At 32.6% G+C, this 22,691-nt stretch overlaps 1 protein-coding gene across 1 annotated transcript in view; it reads right to left on the bottom strand.

Annotated features, from left to right (window-relative positions):
* Invadolysin (leishmanolysin-like peptidase, invadolysin) overlaps positions 1-22,691 on the bottom strand; it is a 256,032-nt gene that overhangs the window by 20,728 nt on the left and 212,613 nt on the right. The window contains exon 5 of the mRNA XM_083052517.1: positions 21,595-21,677. Coding sequence (XP_082908643.1) covers positions 21,595-21,677 — 83 coding nt within the window. The remainder of the gene's footprint in view (positions 1-21,594; positions 21,678-22,691) is intronic.

The raw sequence follows: 22,691 nt of genomic DNA on the forward strand, positions 1-22,691 counted from the left end.
CAAAATTAAATTAAATAAAATGTACTTATGTAGAAGTCATATTATTTTTATCAAGTACGTACTTATAAAAAAAATCACCCAGTCGTAAAGATAATATATAATTTAATGCAGAACCTCGGAAACTCGGGTCAATCAAATTTGCATATCCAAACTATTTGTCTAATGCTAATTTACCTAACGATGAGCAAAGTTACAAATTCACTTGGAATAATAGTAAAGTAAAATAATAGCAAAGTAAAGTAAAATTACGACGATAAAATCGAAGCATACAGATTCAAGTTATTACGACTGCACTCGCGTCTATCCCTCGTCAATTTTTTGACTGCTGTACAGAAAGAGAGATCATTGTTATCGGAATACAACGCGAAAGTAAATTTTGCGCTCATCTGTTGCGGATAATGGATTCGCGAGAGCGGAGGGTTGCATCAACGGTGCCGGGAGCTTGTACCGATAGCGAGTATCGCGCAGATACTCACGGGAGCCTTTTCAGCGGGGTATTATAGCCGGGGGATATTTATGAATCGAAGGAAGAGGATCCCCCGGAAATCCTGCAGGAGATGCTATCCTATCCTATCCCGTGGCGCTATCCCATCCAGTCTCCCGTAATCCCTATTGGATCTGCCGAGGTTGATAAAGGAAAACCGTATGGCGTAGAAGAGAAACCATGCCACACACAGAATGCTATCGTTTCTACGTTCAAGCACTGGTTGTGTGGCTGTTTTATCGATTGCATATACTAAGTCTCTTGCAAAGTAGCCTCTCGCAGTGCAGTATACCTAAACTATCATCGAGATTGATTGCGAGATTTCTGATTAATCTTTAATCCGTCAAGCATGATCCTGCAAGTCAAGTAATTTTCAATAATATCTTTTGAGATTGAATTCACCATGCGCAATGCATGTGCAATTTATTGAACTTATAAATAAAACAAAAAATCTGCAGATACTCTCTGCGCCTTCATATATCGAAATATTGCTCCTACATTTCATATCCTGAATTTAATGGACATATACATTTTCTGCAACATCTGGAATACCCGTAGCACGATTATTAAAATACAGAGCTTTGGAGAGTCAAAGCACGTTGTAACTGACAAATGTTTGAAAAGAAAAAAAGTGCTGGAAGTAATCATTTGTACGTGTCAATTTTTTTCATATTGCAAACGTAAATATCGCTTTCGCTACTGGCGCTACGCGAGAAATGTTCTGAAGAAAGAATGCTCAATCGCAGTCGCAAAACTATGAAACGGCGACGAACGTACGTACACAGATTCAACTATACGACGCAAGCAGATTGCGCGTCGATACAATGACAAGGTTTTTTTCGGCAATTCGTCGAAGAACGCGCGCGTTCTTTCTCCTTCCACGTATTCCAGCCGTCGTCTCTCACGCCATTCATGCAAGAAAAGAGAGTTCGGGCAGGGTTCCGCTTGACTTCGGCAAATTGGCAAGGGACGTTCGTAGGAAAAAGCGATCCGGCGGTGAAAGGTGAGAACGACGGGCAGAAACAACGATGTCGCGGATGCGAGATGGAGGGCCGGGCCGGAGACGGAACAAAAATAAACGCCGAGAAGCGATCCGATTAAAAGTTTGAACGGGCATCCACCGGATTCTCGAGGCAGAACGGAGCGCTTGCGCCGCGCGTTCTCGTAATGGATTTTAGAGTACCCAGCCGAGCGAACGTGGTAGTACGAAGCTTCGTGAATTTTTACGACGGTCTCCGCGTGCTCCGGATATCGTAGAAACGGCCATGTCTACGCGTGCGGATTCATCATTACGCTCGTTTTGATTTTCGCAGGGAAAATGACGCGATATGGTCAGACATGAAAATCTACGAATTGATACCACTTCGTATTACGCTATAAAGACAATTACGTGTGATCTAAAAACGTATTTATATAAGGACCAACTGACATAATATTGAATTATAATTAGGCACATTTTAGATAAAAAGAAAATATTTTTTTAATATAAAAATCGCGTGATCATATTTTTTATTCTGAACATTATTGAGAAAAATTGAAAAATCAGTAGAATACAGAATTTGACGTAGAAACGGCCATGTCTACGCGTGCGGATTCATCATTACGCACGTTTTGATTTTCGCAGGGAAAATGACGCGATATGGTCAGACATGAAAATGTACGAATTGATATCACTTCGTATTATATTATTAAGACAATTACGTGTGATCTAAAAAAGTATTTATATAAGTACCAACTGACATAATATTAAATTATAATTAGGCACATTTTAGATAAAAAGAAAATATTTTTTTAATATAAAAATCGCGTGATCATATTTTTTATTCTGAACATTATCGAGAAAAATTGAAAAATCAGTAGAATACAGAATTTGATGTAGAAACGGCCATGTCTACGCGTGTGGATTCATCATTACGCTCGTTTTGATTTTTGCAGGGAAAATGACGCGATATGGTCAGACATGAAAATCTACGAATTGATACCACTTCGTATTACGCTATAAAGACAATTATGTGTGATCTAAAAAAGTATTTATATAAGGACCAACTGACATAATATTGAATTATAATTAGGCACATTTTAGATAAAAAGAAAATATTTTTTTAATATAAAAATCGCGTGATCATATTTTTTATTCTGAACATTATCGAGAAAAATTGAAAAATCAGTAGAATACAGAATTTGATGTAGAAACGGCCATGTCTACGCGTGTGGATTCATCATTACGCTCGTTTTGATTTTTGCAGGGAAAATGACGCGATATGGTCAGACATGAAAATCTACGAATTGATACCACTTCGTATTACGCTATAAAGACAATTATGTGTGATCTAAAAAAGTATTTATATAAGGACCAACTGACATAATATTGAATTATAATTAGGCACATTTTAGATAAAAAGAAAATATTTTTTTAATATAAAAATCGCGTGATCATATTTTTTATTCTGAACATTATCGAGAAAAATTGAAAAATCAGTAGAATACAGAATTTGACGTAGAAACGGCCATGTCTACGCGTGCGGATTCATCATTACGCTCGTTTTGATTTTCGCAGGGAAAATGACGCGATATGGTCAGACATGAAAATCTACGAATTGATATCACTTCGTATTACGTTATAAAGACAATTACGTGTGATCTAAAAAAGTATTTATATAAACACCAACTGACATAATATTGAATTATAACTAGGCACATTTTAGATAAAAAGAAAATATTTTTTTAATATAAAAATCGCGTGATCATTCTTTTTATTCTGAACATTATCGAGACAAATTGAAAAATCAGTAGAGTACAGAATTTGACGTAGAAACGGCCATGTCTACGCGTGCGGATTCATCATTACGCACGTTTTGATTTTCGCAGGGAAAATGACGCGATATGGTCAGACATGAAAATGTACGAATTGATATCACTTCGTATTATATTATTAAGACAATTACGTGTGATCTAAAAAAGTATTTATATAAGTACCAACTGACATAATATTAAATTATAATTAGGCACATTTTAGATAAAAAGAAAATATTTTTTTAATATAAAAATCGCGTGATCATATTTTTTATTCTGAACATTATCGAGAAAAATTGAAAAATCAGTAGAATACAGAATTTGACGTAGAAACGGCCATGTCTACGCGTGTGGATTCATCATTACGCTCGTTTTGATTTTCGCAGGGAAAAATGACGCGATATGGTCAGACATGAAAATCTACGAATTGATATCACTTCGTATTACGTTATAAAGACAATTACGTGTGATCTAAAAAAGTATTTATATAAACACCAACTGACATAATATTGAATTATAACTAGGCACATTTTAGATAAAAAGAAAATATTTTTTTAATATAAAAATCGCGTGATCATTCTTTTTATTCTGAACATTATCGAGACAAATTGAAAAATCAGTAGAGTACAGAATTTGACGTAGAAATGGCCATGTCTACGCGTGCGGATTCATCATTACGCTCGTTTTGATTTTTGCAGGGAAAATGACGCGATATGGTCAGACATGAAAATCTACGAATTGATACCACTTCGTATTACGCTATAAAGACAATTACGTGTGATCTAAAAAAGTATTTATATAAGTACCAACTGACATAATATTAAATTATAACTAAGCACATTTTAGATAAAAAGAAAATATTTTTTTAATATAAAAATCGCGTGATCATTCTTTTTATTCTGAACATTATCGAGAAAAATTGAAAAATCAGTAGAGTACAGAATTTGATTCCATTTGGAATATTATGTTATTACGAAATCAAGGGTTTTGGTCAATGCATTGCGTATCTTCCATTTTGTATCCCATTTTCGCCTACTGTGTGGTATAACGCAGCTATTAGTTTCGCGGAACACGCCACAATTTTCGGACCCCCACTGATTTTATTTCCGAAATGGACTCGAGCGGTATGACCACGATAATGCGACCACCGCTGATGCTGCCATTAGTCTGCGGACTTTATCACTTCGTGACATCACGAACGATGAAATTTTGTCCATGGATTAATGGCATACAAATTCGTATATTATTAATTAGGCATGTTGACGATGCATAATTGTAATTAATGTTTTTCTTATTCTCTTTTTATCATATTTCTGAAAACTTTAAATTCAAATTGTATTCAAACCGATAACTTATAAAGCATATTATTATTTAATTAAAAACATTTCAAAATATCTGTAGAAAACGTTATATTAAAGTGTGATTTTTTAATTTCTTATAAAACGCGTTTAAACAGCATAATTTAATTATTTCTTCAATTTGACGGTAAAAGATATTATAATATATAGATAATTTGAAGACGATTTAATTAAAATATCCTTTTAAAGTCCCTTATGTCGTTACACCATTATGTAACATAATTATTATGAAAACAATAAACTCTATATAAACAGTAACTAATCTTATACACAATTGTCGAGAGTAATATATGTATGCAACATGTGTAGTTGCATTCTGCCATTGCAAAATGTGCATCTAGTAAAGCTTAACAGCATATTTCGAAAACTCGTCGTAAATACAATCTGATAACTCGTTAAATCTGCTGGTTCTTGTCTGGTAACTGGACGTTATAATCTTCCCCATATAGAAGATCGTAAAACTGACAGTTTGCTCATTTTTGTTATAACACCAAACATAAAGCACAGTTTAGTGCGATACGTTTGAAACAATCTTTTACATATAAATCAGCGAAACTATCAAATATAGTATTTTGGACTATACGCTTTATTTGATTACGTAATTTTTACGCGTGCCGAGATGATATCTGTAACATAATGTCGTTGCTTATAATTTTATGCTAATTTGTAAAATATAGTGTCCAGTAGTAAATAGTTTTTTCTCACACTCTTTTTTGCATATAATTTACAATAACTAAAAATATTACTGTTAAATCATTGTTAAATTATTATTAATGTCAAATAAACATGTAGCACACATTTTTCTCGAAATTAAAATAGCACGTAGCGTTATGTCATAAATATTAGTACTTGATAGAAACAAGGAATCCTCTCCCTTTTCTTGCTTCTTTCCGCTCTTAAAGAAACGTTAAGCAACATAATCCCTGGCACATTCCGAGATAAAATTTTCCCGAATTAATTTTATTTTTAGAAAAATACGGTAACAGCTTGGGAGTAAATAAAAGTTAGAAACCTACTGGTTTTAAATTGAAGACTCGCTCGCTGATTTACTTCAAGTTATTCAACTAACTTTTCCGATTGCCAAAGAGTGGTAACCGTTATCCGGGCATTATAATTTCTATGAATTTTAAATTCTAAAGTAGGTTCTTTTCTTAATTCTACTCAACCACATTACGTACTTTTATTTGCACTCGAATCTTATTACGCTGTTTTTCTTAAATAATATTATCTGAATTATCTTTGTTGTATAGCTTTCATTTGCATAATGTATAGCTCACACATTGATCATCTTTCAAGAACACACAATGACTTTAAATCCATTATTTTTGCTCTTTCCCTTCTTCCTCTCTTGGATTATCCTGACAAGACAATCCGCGTACTTCGTCCCTTTGTCTCGATTGGATTTTTCCTTCTTCCGGCACGCCTTGTTCCAGTCTTTTTGTGTACCGGCACACGGCCTGTATATCTTTAGTTCTTTTTTTTCCAAGTGCGCCGTCGCAACAAGCTCGTTCCTCTTCGTCATCCGGAGGTGGTAATGGTGGTGGTAGCGGCGACGGCGGTAGTGGTTAGTCCTCGGTGTACGAAAGATTCAAAAAGAAAGAGATAGGGTGGTGGCTGTGCAAAATCGATACCACGATACGGTTTGGCGCAGGGGAAAATGTCACATCCGTTCGCTATACTGTAAGGAATAGTTTCTCTCTCTCTTTCTCTGCACAGTCTCATAGTATCGAGATTAAGATTAATAACGGGGACCGATCCGAATGTCGGTAACTAATGTCAGGAGCTGCTCGTCTCGCAGTCCGGAATTAATGCATCTCGCTGTCTCGCTCTTTCTTTCCCTCACTTCTGCCCTATCCTATGTCTCTCTATGCTAATCTATTCGTCTTTAGTAAAGATAGATCATGCTTGCCGAGCGGATAACATGGAATACGTATGGCACATGCCGATGCAGGAATACATTGATATACATTGCGCTTACTTGCAAAACCGGATTAGTATCATGCATCAATGTATCATGAAGTATAATGAGAGAACATTAAAGAATATAAATTTTTTTTTAATTACAGAAATAAAAATCTAAAAATAATGTTATTATGTATATCATTCGCAGATTGCAATATTGCAATAAATTATACGTTAAATTATTAGACAATTGGAAAATATGAAATAAAATATAAATAATTAAATATAAAAACATACACATAATATAATAGCAATAGTACAATATTGCTTTATGCAATTATTATACTTTTATAATTATTATATATTATATAATAATTATAAACAATTGACAATACAAAAATTTACATCGCACATAGTAATGTTTTCTTGTTTTTTTTTTTTCATAATTAAATAAATTTATTACATATAGAAAGAGAGTATAAAGCTCGCACTTTATTTTATATTTATACCATTAAAACGTAACTGGAAATTTTTGAATTTGTTGTCCAATTTCACGATATACATTTAATAAAGTATATTGTTTGAAAAACAGCTATCGTTTAAAAAAAAAGTATTCTCTAGTAATTTCAAGCATCACCATTAAATTAACGTTATTCAAGAGTTAGTTAAATATTCAATCCTAAAATAAATATGACGCAGTATTCCATTATTATTACGCTTTGTTTTTCTCGTTTTACCGTATTTTCAGCAAGCTTTGATTTCTCATTTTGCATGCGTTTGATGTCTCCTGTTTCCGTGAAACGCAATCCATGATGCAGAATTAAAAATACTCTTGCGCGACGCGGTATATGATATCTCGTATGATTTTCATACCCTTAATGTTACCTGTGATCATGGTAAAACCAGGAAGGTTGATATTCTGTGCACGACAAGTTCGATTAAAAACGGTGGACATGGACATGAACGACATCTGCGCGCTCGTTGTTTTTATGTCAGTATCGAGAATGAATATTTGTGCCTTATCGGGGAAAACGATAAACGTTTTTCATACATTCATTTTCGACTGTTAGAAAGGAAAGAGAGGAATAATTTTTATGCAATATATATAATAATATATACATAATAAATCGTGCAAAAAAGATTGCACGGTTATTCAATGATTTATGTCATAATTAATGAGAATAATTATGCTGTTTTATCACATTTATTAAAATTTATTTAGTTGTAATATTTAAACAAAGTTGATATAAAATTGTCAATTCGAGAAACAAATTTTAAGTATTGGTATGACAATTGCGTTTTCAATACGCCTATGGGAGAACGGCGTGTATTATTTTTCAATTCCATTTTATTTCTGATGTACAAGGCCGGAGGCACAATGCTTTTATTCTGACGAATTTTCAGAATGGACTTTAGAATGCTCTTCATTTCTCTATTGATGAAAGTTGCAGGAAACATGTCAATATTTTCATAGATTTTTATTCATATATTGATCTACAACAATATTGTCGTGAGAACAATTTTATAAAACTTTATATTTATCGAAAATCTAATTAATTTGCAGTACAGTACAAAACTGCTATATTTTTAGAAATGAAATACATTCTCGCAAGGAAACGTTATTTTTTTATATCTAAAACTGCCGTAGTTAGTAACATTGCGATTTTAATTAAATATTAATCAATCGGTTAACTTGTCTCTTTCCTTATATTCTTCGTGAAAAAATAAATTCATACTCATATCATATATCTTCCATGTAGTTTTCGCGTCTAACGGTCTTTCGATGGATTTAAAGCGAAGCGTTATTCGCCAATACACGTCCCTTGCATTTTCCGCTTCGCTTAATCTCTGTCGGATCTCGATCGATGTATATACGGGCGTCCATGCAGCTACACGACAAATTCGCACCGCCGCGCCGGACTCCCGGGCAAGCGGAGTTTGTAAAAATAAGGAACGCTTCCCGTATCCGGTACGCTCGATACGCGCCCGCTGAATAATGCAACGACCCTCTCTTTCGCGTCGCAAAGAGAAGGACGAACGGTTGTCACTCGCTTCCTTCCTCGTGTGTCTTTTTGCATCGCACCGAGGGTTACAGAAGAACACCAAACATCGTAAAAGATCCCGAAAGTCTCGTGCAAAATTGATTCGACGCATAGATTTCGTTATAGCTCTCCTCGTCCGAAGACTGCTCCAGTAAGCAGCAAGGGAATACATAAGCGGAACTAAACTTGGCTTCCTCTGTCGTTGCGTCGCGAGAACCGAGGAAGATGAAAAGGGGAAGCGAGCAGGAAGAAGACGAGGCGAAGTAAATCCTATCGCGCGCGTCTCAAAAGGATTCACGAATTATTGAGTGTGTTTGAGGAGGAGTATTTTTTCGCTGTACGCATTTTCTGTCGCCATATTTATCCTTCGTTAATCGTTCTACTCAACGAAAAAAATTCATCATTAATACTTCGCATCTGATTTGTTTATGTATAGATGTATACATAATAAAGAAGATGGATGTTCTCCAATATCATTGACAATCTGACACAGTTTTTTTTAAAATAAGCTCTCTTCTATTGGATATTTGCGATTGCAAGTTGTTTTATTATTGCAAAATATTAAGTAAAATCAATCGGATTCTTAATTCTCATGCTGTCGTTGAATTTTTCATTTCCATACATAATATATTTCCATAATGATATTTCATGTTCATAAGAAACGAAGATTCAATAACTATTTGCATAATTAGACAGTATGAACCAAGATATAGATATAAAAATCATGAATACTAGAGATAAACTTGTACATTTTGGCATGTCAATCGTTAATTATATCATCCTGCGGTAGACAGTGTACGGAATTACGAATACGATATCTCTTTTCTGCTAACGTTTTTTCCCTTAGATTTATTGTTCCCGGAATAGCGCGCGCTTTATTCTGTAAAAAATTATGGACAGGTGACAGCGAAACAAATTGCGGCAACGAACCTTGAGCAAACAATTGCATCTTGAGACGTAGAGTTCCCGTTGTTATGCATTGTACAGTAGGAGATGAAGGAAAGGATAACACAGAGAATGCACTGTTTGCTCACGGCGGTACGACGGCAGCGTTTTGACACGATTCTGGTATAAAGTACGGTGGGAGAGTACGTTCAACTAGTGCCCATAACTTTATTTGCACATAAAGCGGCATTTATCAAAATCCGTGAGAGGCGACGCGATGTGTTGTAGTTTGAAAACTTTATATACACAAGATGTCATGCATTTTATAACAAAGAGAAAAGCAACACATGAAATTTTGATTTTTACATTAAGTAGGATGAATCCTCCGATAGGAGGAAAAAAACCGCGAGAGAAAATATGAATGTAAAAGATTTATTGGAGGATTATATCATCGCAAATCAAAATCACAACGAAAGCGAAGATCTGCCGAGCCGGAAAAACGGCCCGACTTGAGAATCGAGTATTTGCCAATTAATTAACGCGACTGCCAGCGAAACTTTCGCTATTAGCCTAAATAATTGGAGCGGGATTACCAAGTTTTAACCCAAGAACCTGCCCATCCCACCGAAGTATCGCCGGGCTTTCAAGTGGGAAAGCCTGCTTTCTTCCTTGCCTGGGAAAGCTTTGCCGAGCATACAGCGCTGCACAAATTCTCGATAAAAAGTCGATTACGAATTTGGCTGCAAGTAAATCTTAGATGCTTAACCTTCGATGATTAATCCACAGAATTACATATAAGCACAATTTTCGTATATTTTGGTTCAATATTTCCGTAATGTTGATTATATTTTTCAAACTATGCCTAATATAAGTAATAAGTATATACAATTCTTATTCATTTTTCATATTCTTTTTCTTGTATGTTATAAAATTTTATTTTTTTATAATTTGTTTTTTATTTAATTATCTTGTGAGAAACTTTGTATATTTAGGAATTCAGACACAGATAACTTAAAAACAACGCCATCAACATGAATACTATCATAAAGTACTGGTTGTAATTAATGCCTTAAGATATGTCGCTTCTTACTTAGCACGGATTGAATAATTTGCAACCGAATAACGAATTCACATAGAATTGCTATCTATTCCGCTTTCTCGCGAAGCAAGTACACGCGACCTACATTCGTATTCGAAAATTTTATTTTGACTAATAAAGTGTCGTCAGCTGCTGGAATATATAAAGCCGATTGGTTGTACACGCATAATAGTAGAAGAATTTCTTGTTCTAATGTCCATAATCAATTTTATTCATATATAAAATATTTTCGTGTTTTATTTGTCGACGAAACGTCATTTATCAATACAATTAAGTGTACATATGTACACTTCGTCAGATAATTCGTTTCTGGATTACTTGAAGATTTTTACTGTCACGTCGGCTGAGAGAAGTATTTGGGATTCAATAATTTTGCGAGCAATGTCGACTATGCTCGCAAATACCGATGTAAATCCCAACGGAGCGCTATTCGCCGTTCGTTAACGGGCAATCTAGACAGCCACATTGTAGTTATAATCCAAAACCCGCAAGATGAAATTCTATCGGAATATTTCAGTCTTTCAGGTCCCACTGATGTACAAGTTAGATATCGTTCTCTGCATACAAATCGAGATTGAGATAGAGAAAGCAAAGTAATTTCGCTATAAAGTTCGAGATCGAGATCGAGCAAACATTTAATACATTATGAACGTAAAATAAATTGCATATATTTGCTTTGAAAATGAATAAAAACTTTCTCAATATTTTCCCCCAAAGCTAAAATAAAAAATACATGCATTACGCACTATTGGACTACAAATATAAATACATTGAAACATTTGCGCGACATTTTTTTCAAAGAAAATACAATGGCTGTTATTATAAGCGCGATACAAGGACTTACAAAATTAATTTTCCATATTTCGATTTGTTGACGTGGATATCTCATATCCGTTTTATGTGACAATCAAATTACATAACGAATGGATCAAATAAGGCAGAACAAAAACATTCATATGCAGCTAGTTATAACGGAAATATAATTTCGAGAAATAAGCAACTAATAGATATGATTTGCTTAGTTAAACGAATATTTTGTCAGTTAATAATCGCGTTCGATGATCACTTGAATGATTTAGCATAGCTTTCACACGATAAAACTACTGTATTATAAACAATAACAATTGTGTACATCGATATCATCAGTCAAATTAATATAAATTCTTTTGCGTAAAATACTACCTAACTTTTAATCCGCGATGTCAATGGGACAATTTCACAAAATAATTATATATATATATATATATGTGTATAATATTAGAATGCTGTATTGTTTGAATTTTATACTTTCATTATAAAATTTTTTACGTACAAATTTTGTGGCTATTGTAATTCTCATGTTTTATAATATAAGAAATAGTATACACATACCTACGTACTTGACGATACGCCTACTATGACGAAGATATACAGACACGAAGAACGAAAGGTTTTTTATTCAATCAGCATTCATATGCTGAGCAAGTCATATGATATTTTGTTTATTACTAAAGTTCCTTATCTATACGAATGTGATTTCAATCCTCCAATGTCTAATCAAAATTTTCCTTACATTCAATAATATAAACAACAACCCATCTGTACATCTCTTTGTGCTCTACCTTTCCTCTTGTCTATTTAAGAAAACTTTTATTGCTGAGAAGTGCTTAAATGGCGAGCCAGGGAAGAAAGACAGATCCGGAAATCCGAAATAGAAAAGACAGACAGAAAGTAAGAAAAGAATGTAGGCAGCGTTCTTCTTCTAGATTCGATGGTTAGAGAGTACCAACGTCGAGAAAGTTTTGATGAAAAAGTTCCATCGCTCTTACTTACGACGCGAGAACACAGATGAAATGATCGGAACTAGAAATAATGAAAACATCGAACATAAAATCTATGTCATGTAACTTAGACGAAACGTAATAAAAAGTATCGAAAAAGCTGACATCAGATACGGAAATCTATTAAAAGAAGTTTTTTAAGAGTTAAAAATAAAGATAATACACAAATAATTTATATATTCTTATTTGTAAAATATGAAATATATATTTCGGGACGGCAACGATTAATTAATTATTTATCTTCGCTTTTCCTGGTTTGTTATAAATAAGGTGCGTCTTGTTATCATTCGCGTGACGAGACTCGAAGAAGGTTGTTCCACGTGTCTTCGTATTATTATTCTTAGAGACATGATCGTGACAAGTACTAAGAGAAAACGCAATTATTTTCTACGAATAGGTTCAACTATTATTATCAGTTCGATATTTAATTCTCATTGTAAACAATTGATAAGCGTATCAAAGTAATGAACATTTATCAAAGTAATTATTTCGCGCAATTTCTTCATTTATGAAATAGAAATAATGCATTGATTTTTTGAAAGACTTGGGAGATTGCTCGAAATATATCGAAACACAACATCGTGTGTGCGAGATTGAGATTTATTTACATTTTCATAAAATTCATCCTGATTTAATTAATCATTAAATCTATTCGCATAATATCGTGATTATATCAACCTTGTCAATTTTTGAATTTTTCGATTATTTGAACACACGACTTATCATGTATCAAGTGAATTTTAACTGTTGTGTTCTGTTGTAAAATAACTAATAAAATAAAATAAAAATAATTAAGTTTGCGTTGCTTGCGATAAATTTAGATGTGCCTCGTCATCGTTTGTATTTTACTAATTAATGCATATACGCGCAATCGTAATTAATTATATTATGTAACGTATTTTTTAAAAGATATTGATACAGAAAAGAGACCATTTTTTTATAATATATTTAATAATATATTTAATATTATATATACATATATAATAATAATTTAGATTTAATGTTCAATTTATTAATTCTATTTAAGTAGAATGATTAATCACCTATTCAAATTATCATTATCATTAAGAGTAATTATTAAATAATTTGCGTATGTAACATTTAAAATGTACTATTACACGTTATAAATTAATTCAAATGAGCTGTTTTTGGCAGAACGACCATGTGTTAATAACAGCACGTGTAATATAATATAATGTTTCGAAATATTAATTATTTTGGGAGCTATTATAATTTCGATCTTCTATTTGTATGTTACAGATCAACGCTTCAATATCATCAACTCCACTGTTACGCATCGGTCGGTGAGTGACAAACTAATTTTATTCTGAGATAACGGATTTGTATAAATTGTAGATATAAATCGTAGATTGTAGATAGATCCGTTATCTTAAAATGGATGAGCTAGAATAAATTAGGCTATATAACTTTTGATTCTTTCAATTTGCATTAAAATATATTACAAATACATATAAATTAAAATAATATAAATATAAAATAAGAAATATTGAAAAAATTTTAATTCAAACTTCACTTGTTTATTTTATTTAAAGAATGTAATAATTTATTCTTATAATACATGCCGATTTTATTCTAACTTTTTGTAGTCCATTTGTCTATGTAGTGTCATATTAAAAATGTTTGCTTTGACTGATATAAACTCAAGTTATCGAGCAATTAAATCATATATAATGTTTAAAGTTTAAAATAAAATAATGAAATAAAAATATATAGTGCGAAAATATATATAAGTAAACGCTTATACTCAATTTTGTTTTATTATAAAATTATAAACTTTTTATTATAAGTAATATTATATATTATTATAATAAATATCAACCAATTTATCAATTTTAATCGGTAGCTTGACATTATATATTAGTTAAAGCAAAATTATATTAAAACAATGTATAACGTTTTACGACCGTAAATGAGCGTAAAATTACGCTCATGTACCGGCGATAATTAGCCGACAACAGAAGGAGTTTCTTTCCTTCATTGATTTCTGATAAAGTCAGCGTTGATAATTACGTCGCCGTCGTTTGGCGTATCTATAACGTTTCCAATAAACCTGGGCTAAATATCTTTGCGTCGCGCGTGTGAGAGCTTCAGACATACATATATGTAGATGAGACTAACTACAGGCCCTAGCCTGGCCTGTCTCCGCAGAAAATATCAGGGTCCTCCCATGATCGTTAATACGTTGATATTAAAATCGTTATCGTGGACACACAATGCATATATATTACGCGTCCCCATTCCGTATTCAACAGACAATTATCCTGATTATCCCGGCACACAAATTAAAACAAAAGAATCATCATAATTTTTGAAGTAAACTCTTGAAGTTTGCACAACGGCACTACTGTGCATGTTGAAATTTGATTTGCTCCTTCTTTCTAAGTGAATTACAACAGGCGCGCTCTGGTACGGAGAAAACGAGGTAGACGAAAGGTATTGGGTGCCATTGTTGTGCTGGGAGATCATTAAAATTAATTACGGTCTTGCACGGCTAACTAAAGCCGGTTGTACGTATAACTGACGTACGCGTACGCAGCGGAGTTTCTGATATTAACAGATGATGTCATGCTTGTAATGCCGAAATGTAATAAACGTACAATTAAGTGATATATTTCTATAAAAATTATTCTTTAGCTTTTTGAGAAAGAGATTATATTTTAAAAAACCAGCGAACACCTTTTATTATAAAATAAAGTAGAAATTTAAAATATATAATATATTGAAATAATTAGACTAATAGATATTTTTTTTTACTTTTAACATAAAAGATAAAAAATCTCGAGTGCTTATAATACATAAAATTTGTTCTTATACATATTATTAATACACACATTAAATTCAAAATATAAACGGTATGGACGTATCATAATAAAATCAAACACGTAATTATATAGATTGGAGAAATATTTGTTATATTATCTATCTCCTTTATTTAGATAGAGCAATATAAAATATTTTATTTGATATGTGAAGCATCGTGTGTAAATATAACCTGGTTAACATATGATCAGGAGATTGTATTGCTAACGTTCCCATAGAAATTTCAATATGTTATATTATGTAGGTATATATCATTGAATGCGCAATTATTAAAATTATTGACAGTAATCAAATCAATGCAAATAAAAGTGCATAATATCTTGATTGCGGCGTCTGTGACGTCTGTATTTAAAAAATATATATATTTATTTATTTCTATTCTTTATCAATTATGTAACAAATTCAATTATATTATAAGTAAGACTTTAGGCTCTCAATGTGAGATACAAATTTGACTTTCAACGGGCTAGAAATCAACTGTGATAATTTGATTATTAATACTTTATATGTATATATGTATACAGTAAATTACATCAGTTACACGCTGATGATATTTTAAACTGTCAGATTAAATAAAATTAATTATTCTATAAATAGTTTACTTATTATGACTTATAATTTATTAATTTATTAATTATGACTTATGATTTAATTAATTAATTTATATCTAGCAAAATATAAAAATAAATGATAATCGGTTGATTTGTCGAAACAAATATTTGCTTGCAGAAGTGAAAAACGGAAGAGAAACGGGGAGTATAATAAAATAAATTATTCAAATTAATAATTTATGGCTTATATTCGAATGTTTCCAAGTAATTAATGATCCAATATTCTTTATGAGATGGTAAAGGAAATTATGATATAAGGATAGCATAATTAATAGCAAAGAATATTCAAGAAGTAAAAAGTACCAAAAGAATTGCCTTAATTACAAGATATACAATTCGCGTTAGCGTGTACACCCGCTGGAGCATTCTAAATATTATCAGCGAACGTTAACATGTTTCATCGTTATTTAAGATTTATGTTTGACGCAAATTATGCCTTCTGCTAGAATTCAGCCCCTCTAGACTACTACTAGCCAGTCTCGAACATAAAATTACTATCGCTGTTTCATCATATCAGATAAAAACAAATTAAAATATCACATTATTTATTTTATCCTCTCAATAATTTTATAAATATCTATCTTATATATTAATAAATTAGATTTCTTATTTTATTATATGTATATATATATATATATATATATATATATATATATACATATAATATATATATATATTCATGAATCAAAATATTTTATTCAATCTCATCAAAATATTCAATTGAAGAGTATAAGTTGAAGTACACATACACGTACATAATCATTCACATATATTAAATAACAGTTGATTAATTTATTGCTAGTAATTAACATTATTTTACGTATAATTTTACATACGTACATACGTACACACATTTTTTTACCATTATATTGATTTTATCTTCTTACTAATACAATACAATTTTGGCAATCATGATAGAAAAATAAAGAATGCATGATATATAAAATGCATATATCCATAAAAAAAATTATTTTTCTTATTTTAATAGAATTCTTATTTATATATCAGTTATAAATTAAAATATAATATAGATTTTTAATAAAACCTAGAAAAATTTATTTATTTTTAGTCATATATATGTAAAATTGTGTGACAGTTTCATCAATAATTAAGAAAAGTAATAAATTTATTTATCGCTATATAAAATGCATAGTTTCAAATGTACATGGATGTAATTAGGAGAAATTTATGTGATCGTATTTGAATTCACGAATGTCAATGCATAGAAATGCAATGTATAGAAATTGATATGATTCATTACATTGTCAAATTCTCATGTTGAAATTAATTAATGTTTTAATCAATTATCTCATTAATCCGCATGAACCTATAGAGATTCGCGATGTCAAAAAATCAATTGTCGTTGTAGTAAAATGTGTAAAAATATTTAATTGTGTAATTTTTTAATACATACTATATAAAAGCATTTTCGCTATTACAAAAACTCGATATTTCTAAAATCTATAATTAAATTAAACCTCTGCACTCCAGTACTTTTTAATTCCAGTACTTTTAATTAAGGTGTTTTTTACTTATGGTATATTTTTTTAATTTAAAAAATTGTTTTAAAATATTCAAGGTTTTTTAAATATATCTAATGTACTGACATTTATCACATTTTATGCCTAGATAGATAGACATAGAAACAATTTAAAGAAAATAAACAGATCGTGTAGATACAGTAATGCGATAGACGTATTGTTTCGAGAGACAATAAGAGTGATATCTATGTCAAAGACTATCCTATACTCAGATTTGTACGTATTGTTCAAACATGGACAGGGTCAACTCCTGCTCGTACGATTCAAAGCAGAGTAAACGCAGGCTAAACCGCTTCGTTGCAAACGGTAAGCGGCTAAAGGGGCTCTTGAAGCATCTTCAATCGGCAGCCCGATGCACGGTCCGGAAGTGCATTAAAGCGTTACAGTCGTTATGCCGTAATATCGTGTTATGTAAACGACCCGCGAATCATCCCCCGCAACTCTCTTCAACCCCTTCCATCCCATCCGTGGTGCGCATTCGACCGATAAACGTTACACGCGTGCTCGCCCCGTTTAAACGCGGCCGGCTCTCTCTCAAATCGAATCTCCTTTGACGCGTGCTCGACGCAATTCTGCGCGTCTGTGCACGACCACCCCCGCTCAGATTTCATTTGATCCGATTTCACTTTGCATTCTGAGCGACAGACATTACATTTACCTTTTGCGAAGACTGACGCGAATTAATGGTGCCCCGTCCATAATCCGGCGCGCATTGTACACGATAGTTCAATGCGATTGGTCCTTGAAATATATAGGTACAGCGCACAATTTCCTTGATGATATCTTATGAAAAATTACGTGTCTATAAAAAATGTCTATAAAAAAATTATGTTTCTATAAAAAAAATATCTATTCGAAAATATTTCGTCGTAAAAATCCTTTGCAGTGAGACGCTAAATGCACGAATTATTCAGATGGAATAATTAACGACATGGCAGTTTTTCGATTAATCTTGAGAGTGCAATGGTTAGTCTTTAAAAAATTGTATTATCAATTTATTGAAAAATTGAAAAAAAAAATTTGACAAGACAATTCTTACCTGAAAAGGATTCTAGATCAATTGCATGAAAATTGCATCTCTCTGCACGATTCTATACAGCAAATCGTGCCTTTCATGTGTAATAACTTATCAAAGAATTTTCAAAGAATTTTCAATATTGTACACGACAATAACCAAACGCTTTCAAGTCCATGTTTTAATCCTTTTATCGATACACTTATATATTTTCTTATACTTCCTCTGACATACTACAAGCTGTGCTTTATTTAGAAATCGTTATCTTTTCTCGTTATATGCATAAAATCGTTTCTCTCACATTTTATGTACATCAATATGTTCGCAATATCTTTTCTACTGTAGCATAAAATTAATTCTGCCACGGAAATTTCGTTCCAACTTATTACGAATGCAAAATTCTCAAAATACGCGACTAGCATATTATATATTTAATGATCGTTTGTACTTTCGACTTTCCGAAATCTGACGTCTCCATTCACGCGAGGATTCAATCAGCTCCATTAAACATACTTTAATGGCGAACGGATACCGGCTTTATCTTCGAAACACCGGTGGAAGAAGGGCTTGTGCCGCGGCCATGACGGGAAACGGTATATAATGATACATAGAAGATCGATAAACGTCGTGCAAAGTTTTTCGCGAGGAGGCAGCTGACGCGCGAAGATTACCACCAGTTTCCCGCTTGGATTTTTATTGGCAGCGATAGGAATGAGAGAGCTAGCGAGAGATTGATGTACGTGCCCTAGAATCGAACGTTCCTCCTTGTTTTATTACTTTACGCGCGTTTCTCTGTGTATTATATTCCGCACTCCCTGTATCTCTACGTCTCCTAAGCTCTTCTCTTTCATCCACTGAATATCAGCATCCTATAGAGGTATTCGCTTGAGCACAATAAAGAAACTAGCGTTGCGCACGTCTACCCCGATCGATCGAATTTGCACTGACCGTGGCTTAAGCCAAGAGGGTGGCCATCTCTCGCGTAATTTTCACCCTTAACGCCCTTTGCGGCACCCTTGCAAGAGTGGTAAATACCGGAAGCGTGGAGCTTTTTCTGTCGGAACACTCGCAAGCAGGGGACTTAAATAGCAAAGTAATCGCTTCATTATTAAGTATTATGTAATTTATAGTACGGTATATGCCTACGGTGGCATTAAAGCATACTAAGTTCTTGCTGCATTAAAAAGAAAATGAGAATAAGAAAAAGTACAAAAAAATAGAAATAAATACATAGTCGCGATATATTTAACATAAGTGATAAATATGTTTCAGTGAGTGCAGCATTAAATGAGTTCAATATATCGGAAATAAGATGAGCGCAACAATGCATGAAGATAAAAGCAATATATATATGAAAGATTATATAGAAAACAAAATAAATTTTGACTTATTGAATACAATTTTCTATCTGATATAAATTGTCATTATATTTGCATAAGAAAATTGATTGTTTCTAATTAAAATGCTAAATTTATAAAAATAACATTTCCCAGGAATTTAAAGATATAAAGATTTAAGAAACAATTAAAATATTGAATTAAGATATTACATATCATTAATAAATATTTTGCAAACAAAATATCTTTTAACTATTAAATTTTAATAAAACTGAATGGAAAGAATCACAGAAATATAAAATTATTTCCATTATTACATTTTTAATTCATGCATAGTTACTTAATTATGGGAATATTCTCTATTTACGTAGTCAAAGTAACTTCTTCAGTATTTTGTGTGAAATAAAATTCGATATGTATTTCGAGTTATATCTTTGCACTAACAATAAGTCATCCTCATATGTTGGGCTATAAATCTGTAATCGCAGAAACCTCATAGTTACATTGTTCGCGCGAATGGTTCACGCGAGATAATTCGCGCGTGATTTCGGAAATATAGTGCCAACGTGAGAGGTATCGCGGCGAAAAGTCATGCTCTGTTAGAAACACGGGAGGAATGTAGAGCTTGTTTACATGGTGCAGAAAACCACATAACTATGCAGTTATGTGTATGCGGGACTTTATGTCCATGCGCTTCCATGTGTTCTGTTTATCTGGTCGGCGGACACGGATACATTAATTTAGGTTGCTACCGTATCTGCGGCCAAACTAATGCCGGCTACGTCCGGAAAAAGGTCGAGAATAAACGGCAAACATTTATCTCTTTCCGATGCATCTACCAACAGCACACTAAACTCTGCGATAATTATAAAAAAAAAAAATTCGGATAAGTCGAAATTTCGTGTTTTTCACAAAATCTTTGATATAATAAATCAATAAGCAATACGTATTAATAATTATATTTCTTGATATTAATTGGCGATAAAATTTAAATAAAAATTAATACTTTTTTTGCAATTTATTCTTTTTATATAATAAAAAATTTAAAGTTAACGTTAGGTGAATGTCCGACTGACAATGAGGCCGAATCCCTGTCGTTATGTCGAACAATCTCTTTTCTAATGAACGTCAATTTATCAGAGTAATAGTAAATATACGTATGTTATAAGATATACTATATAGGGCCATAATAACGCTAGTACGTGTTTCTACGACAGTAAATCAGATGAACGGCTGTGAGAACGTAAATACGTGCGATACATATTCACATGCTTTTAGCTTAGCATCTCGGTCTCTATGCAAATAAACGCGACGACTGCAGTCGCGTACGTACGCATGTTATATAAGACAAGATAATGTATGCTATTCAGTGGATTACATCATCTAGTGTTAATATTCTTCTCCTGCACATTCTCTCTTTTATTCTCGCTATTTCCATCTCTTAAAAAAATTTTTTTCAGTCATTAATTTCTATTGTCAACGTTAAAATAAGATGTGTCTACAACTTTTGCTTAGAGTTACTTTCCTAGAACTTTTTAAAATGTATTTATAAAAGCTCTCATATAAAGTAATCTAAGAGAAAGAAAAAGAGTCAAAGGTCTATTCTATTTTTTTTATCTCTGTATAGATTTCAAAAAAAGAAAAATTTGATTTATACATACATATGAACAATACAAACACATCAATAATTATTTATACTATCAATCGATAATATCATATTAGAGTAGCGCAATTATTCAAGTCGTCATTAGAGCCCGTTAAAAATGAAACGTCGTCTAAAATTAAAGTCACCATCGATTAGGGGAAAAAAGGGAAGAAAAAAATATTCCAAAGTAACGAATCGACTAATTGGATAAGTGTGCTTACCTGTTCAACCTAATGGTACTCTTCGTTTCTCGTACCATCAATGCTCGTTCCCAAAAGTGCACGGCCTCGGGTAGAATGGTATTCTGAAATTAAAGGACAGATAAACTTTTTTTTTTCATTCAATACGAGGACATTGATCCATACGAGTATGTGTGACATATGTATAATATACGCGATGTGTCGCACATCTGACGGACAGGATAATACACAATATATTAATTGGAAACAAAAATGTATGCGTTCAAGTGAGTTACGCGCATGCAACCGGATTTATTTAAAAACGCATTCTTCATTCGAAGAATATACAGCCGTAAGAAAAAAATTCGACGGTACTTGGCGAGAAATATCATCGCGAGTCCCATTACTGCGACGTAGTGTGAGGGGGTAACACAACCATTACGCAACATTCTGTATTTAACGTATTTTTCTTCCTCTCTCTCTGCGAAACGCCCGCTGCCAAGCAAGATACAGCAACATGACGCGTACGAAATCGCGTAGAGAGAGAGAGAGAGAGAGAGAACGAGCGAAGCAAAACGGACGGTGAAAAACACCGAAAGAATGAAATAATGCAAGCTCGACAGATGGAAAAAAAGCACTCGGTCTACTTTTATGAAGCTTCGCTGGCGTGTAACAACAAAATTACGTCCCTCTATAATGCAGCACAATCGCGGTCTTCTGAAGATGAAATGCTTTTCGGGGTTAATCCTGGCTAACGGTGTTGGACTGTGTGCGATTCTTAATTCCCGTGTTCGTCATACAATTTATATCGGACATAAAAAGTCCAACATCAATCCCAGAAGGACGTCTCTTTGTCCCGCGCATTTATCATGATTATGCATGCTGAGTAATCACGGCTCTTTGCGTTGAATAGAATATCCGATGGAAATATCATAACGCTATTATACGAGATATTTCAGGAAATTTTTTTCACAAAATATAAAAGATTGTGTATGTGTATATGTGTAAATAGAATATTAATAAAATCTGGACAATGTAGAGCATGATTATGTAATTTTGCGTAGACAAAATGTCGTTCGATGCGCGAATAGATACACGACACATTTTTAATTATCAAATTTTAATTTTTTTAATATTCA

This window comes from Prenolepis imparis, unplaced genomic scaffold (assembly GCF_030444845.1).
Source record: "Prenolepis imparis isolate NDT839.2.m4 unplaced genomic scaffold, iyPreImpa1.0 SCAF_1, whole genome shotgun sequence".
Classification (NCBI taxonomy): Eukaryota; Metazoa; Arthropoda; class Insecta; order Hymenoptera; family Formicidae; genus Prenolepis; species Prenolepis imparis.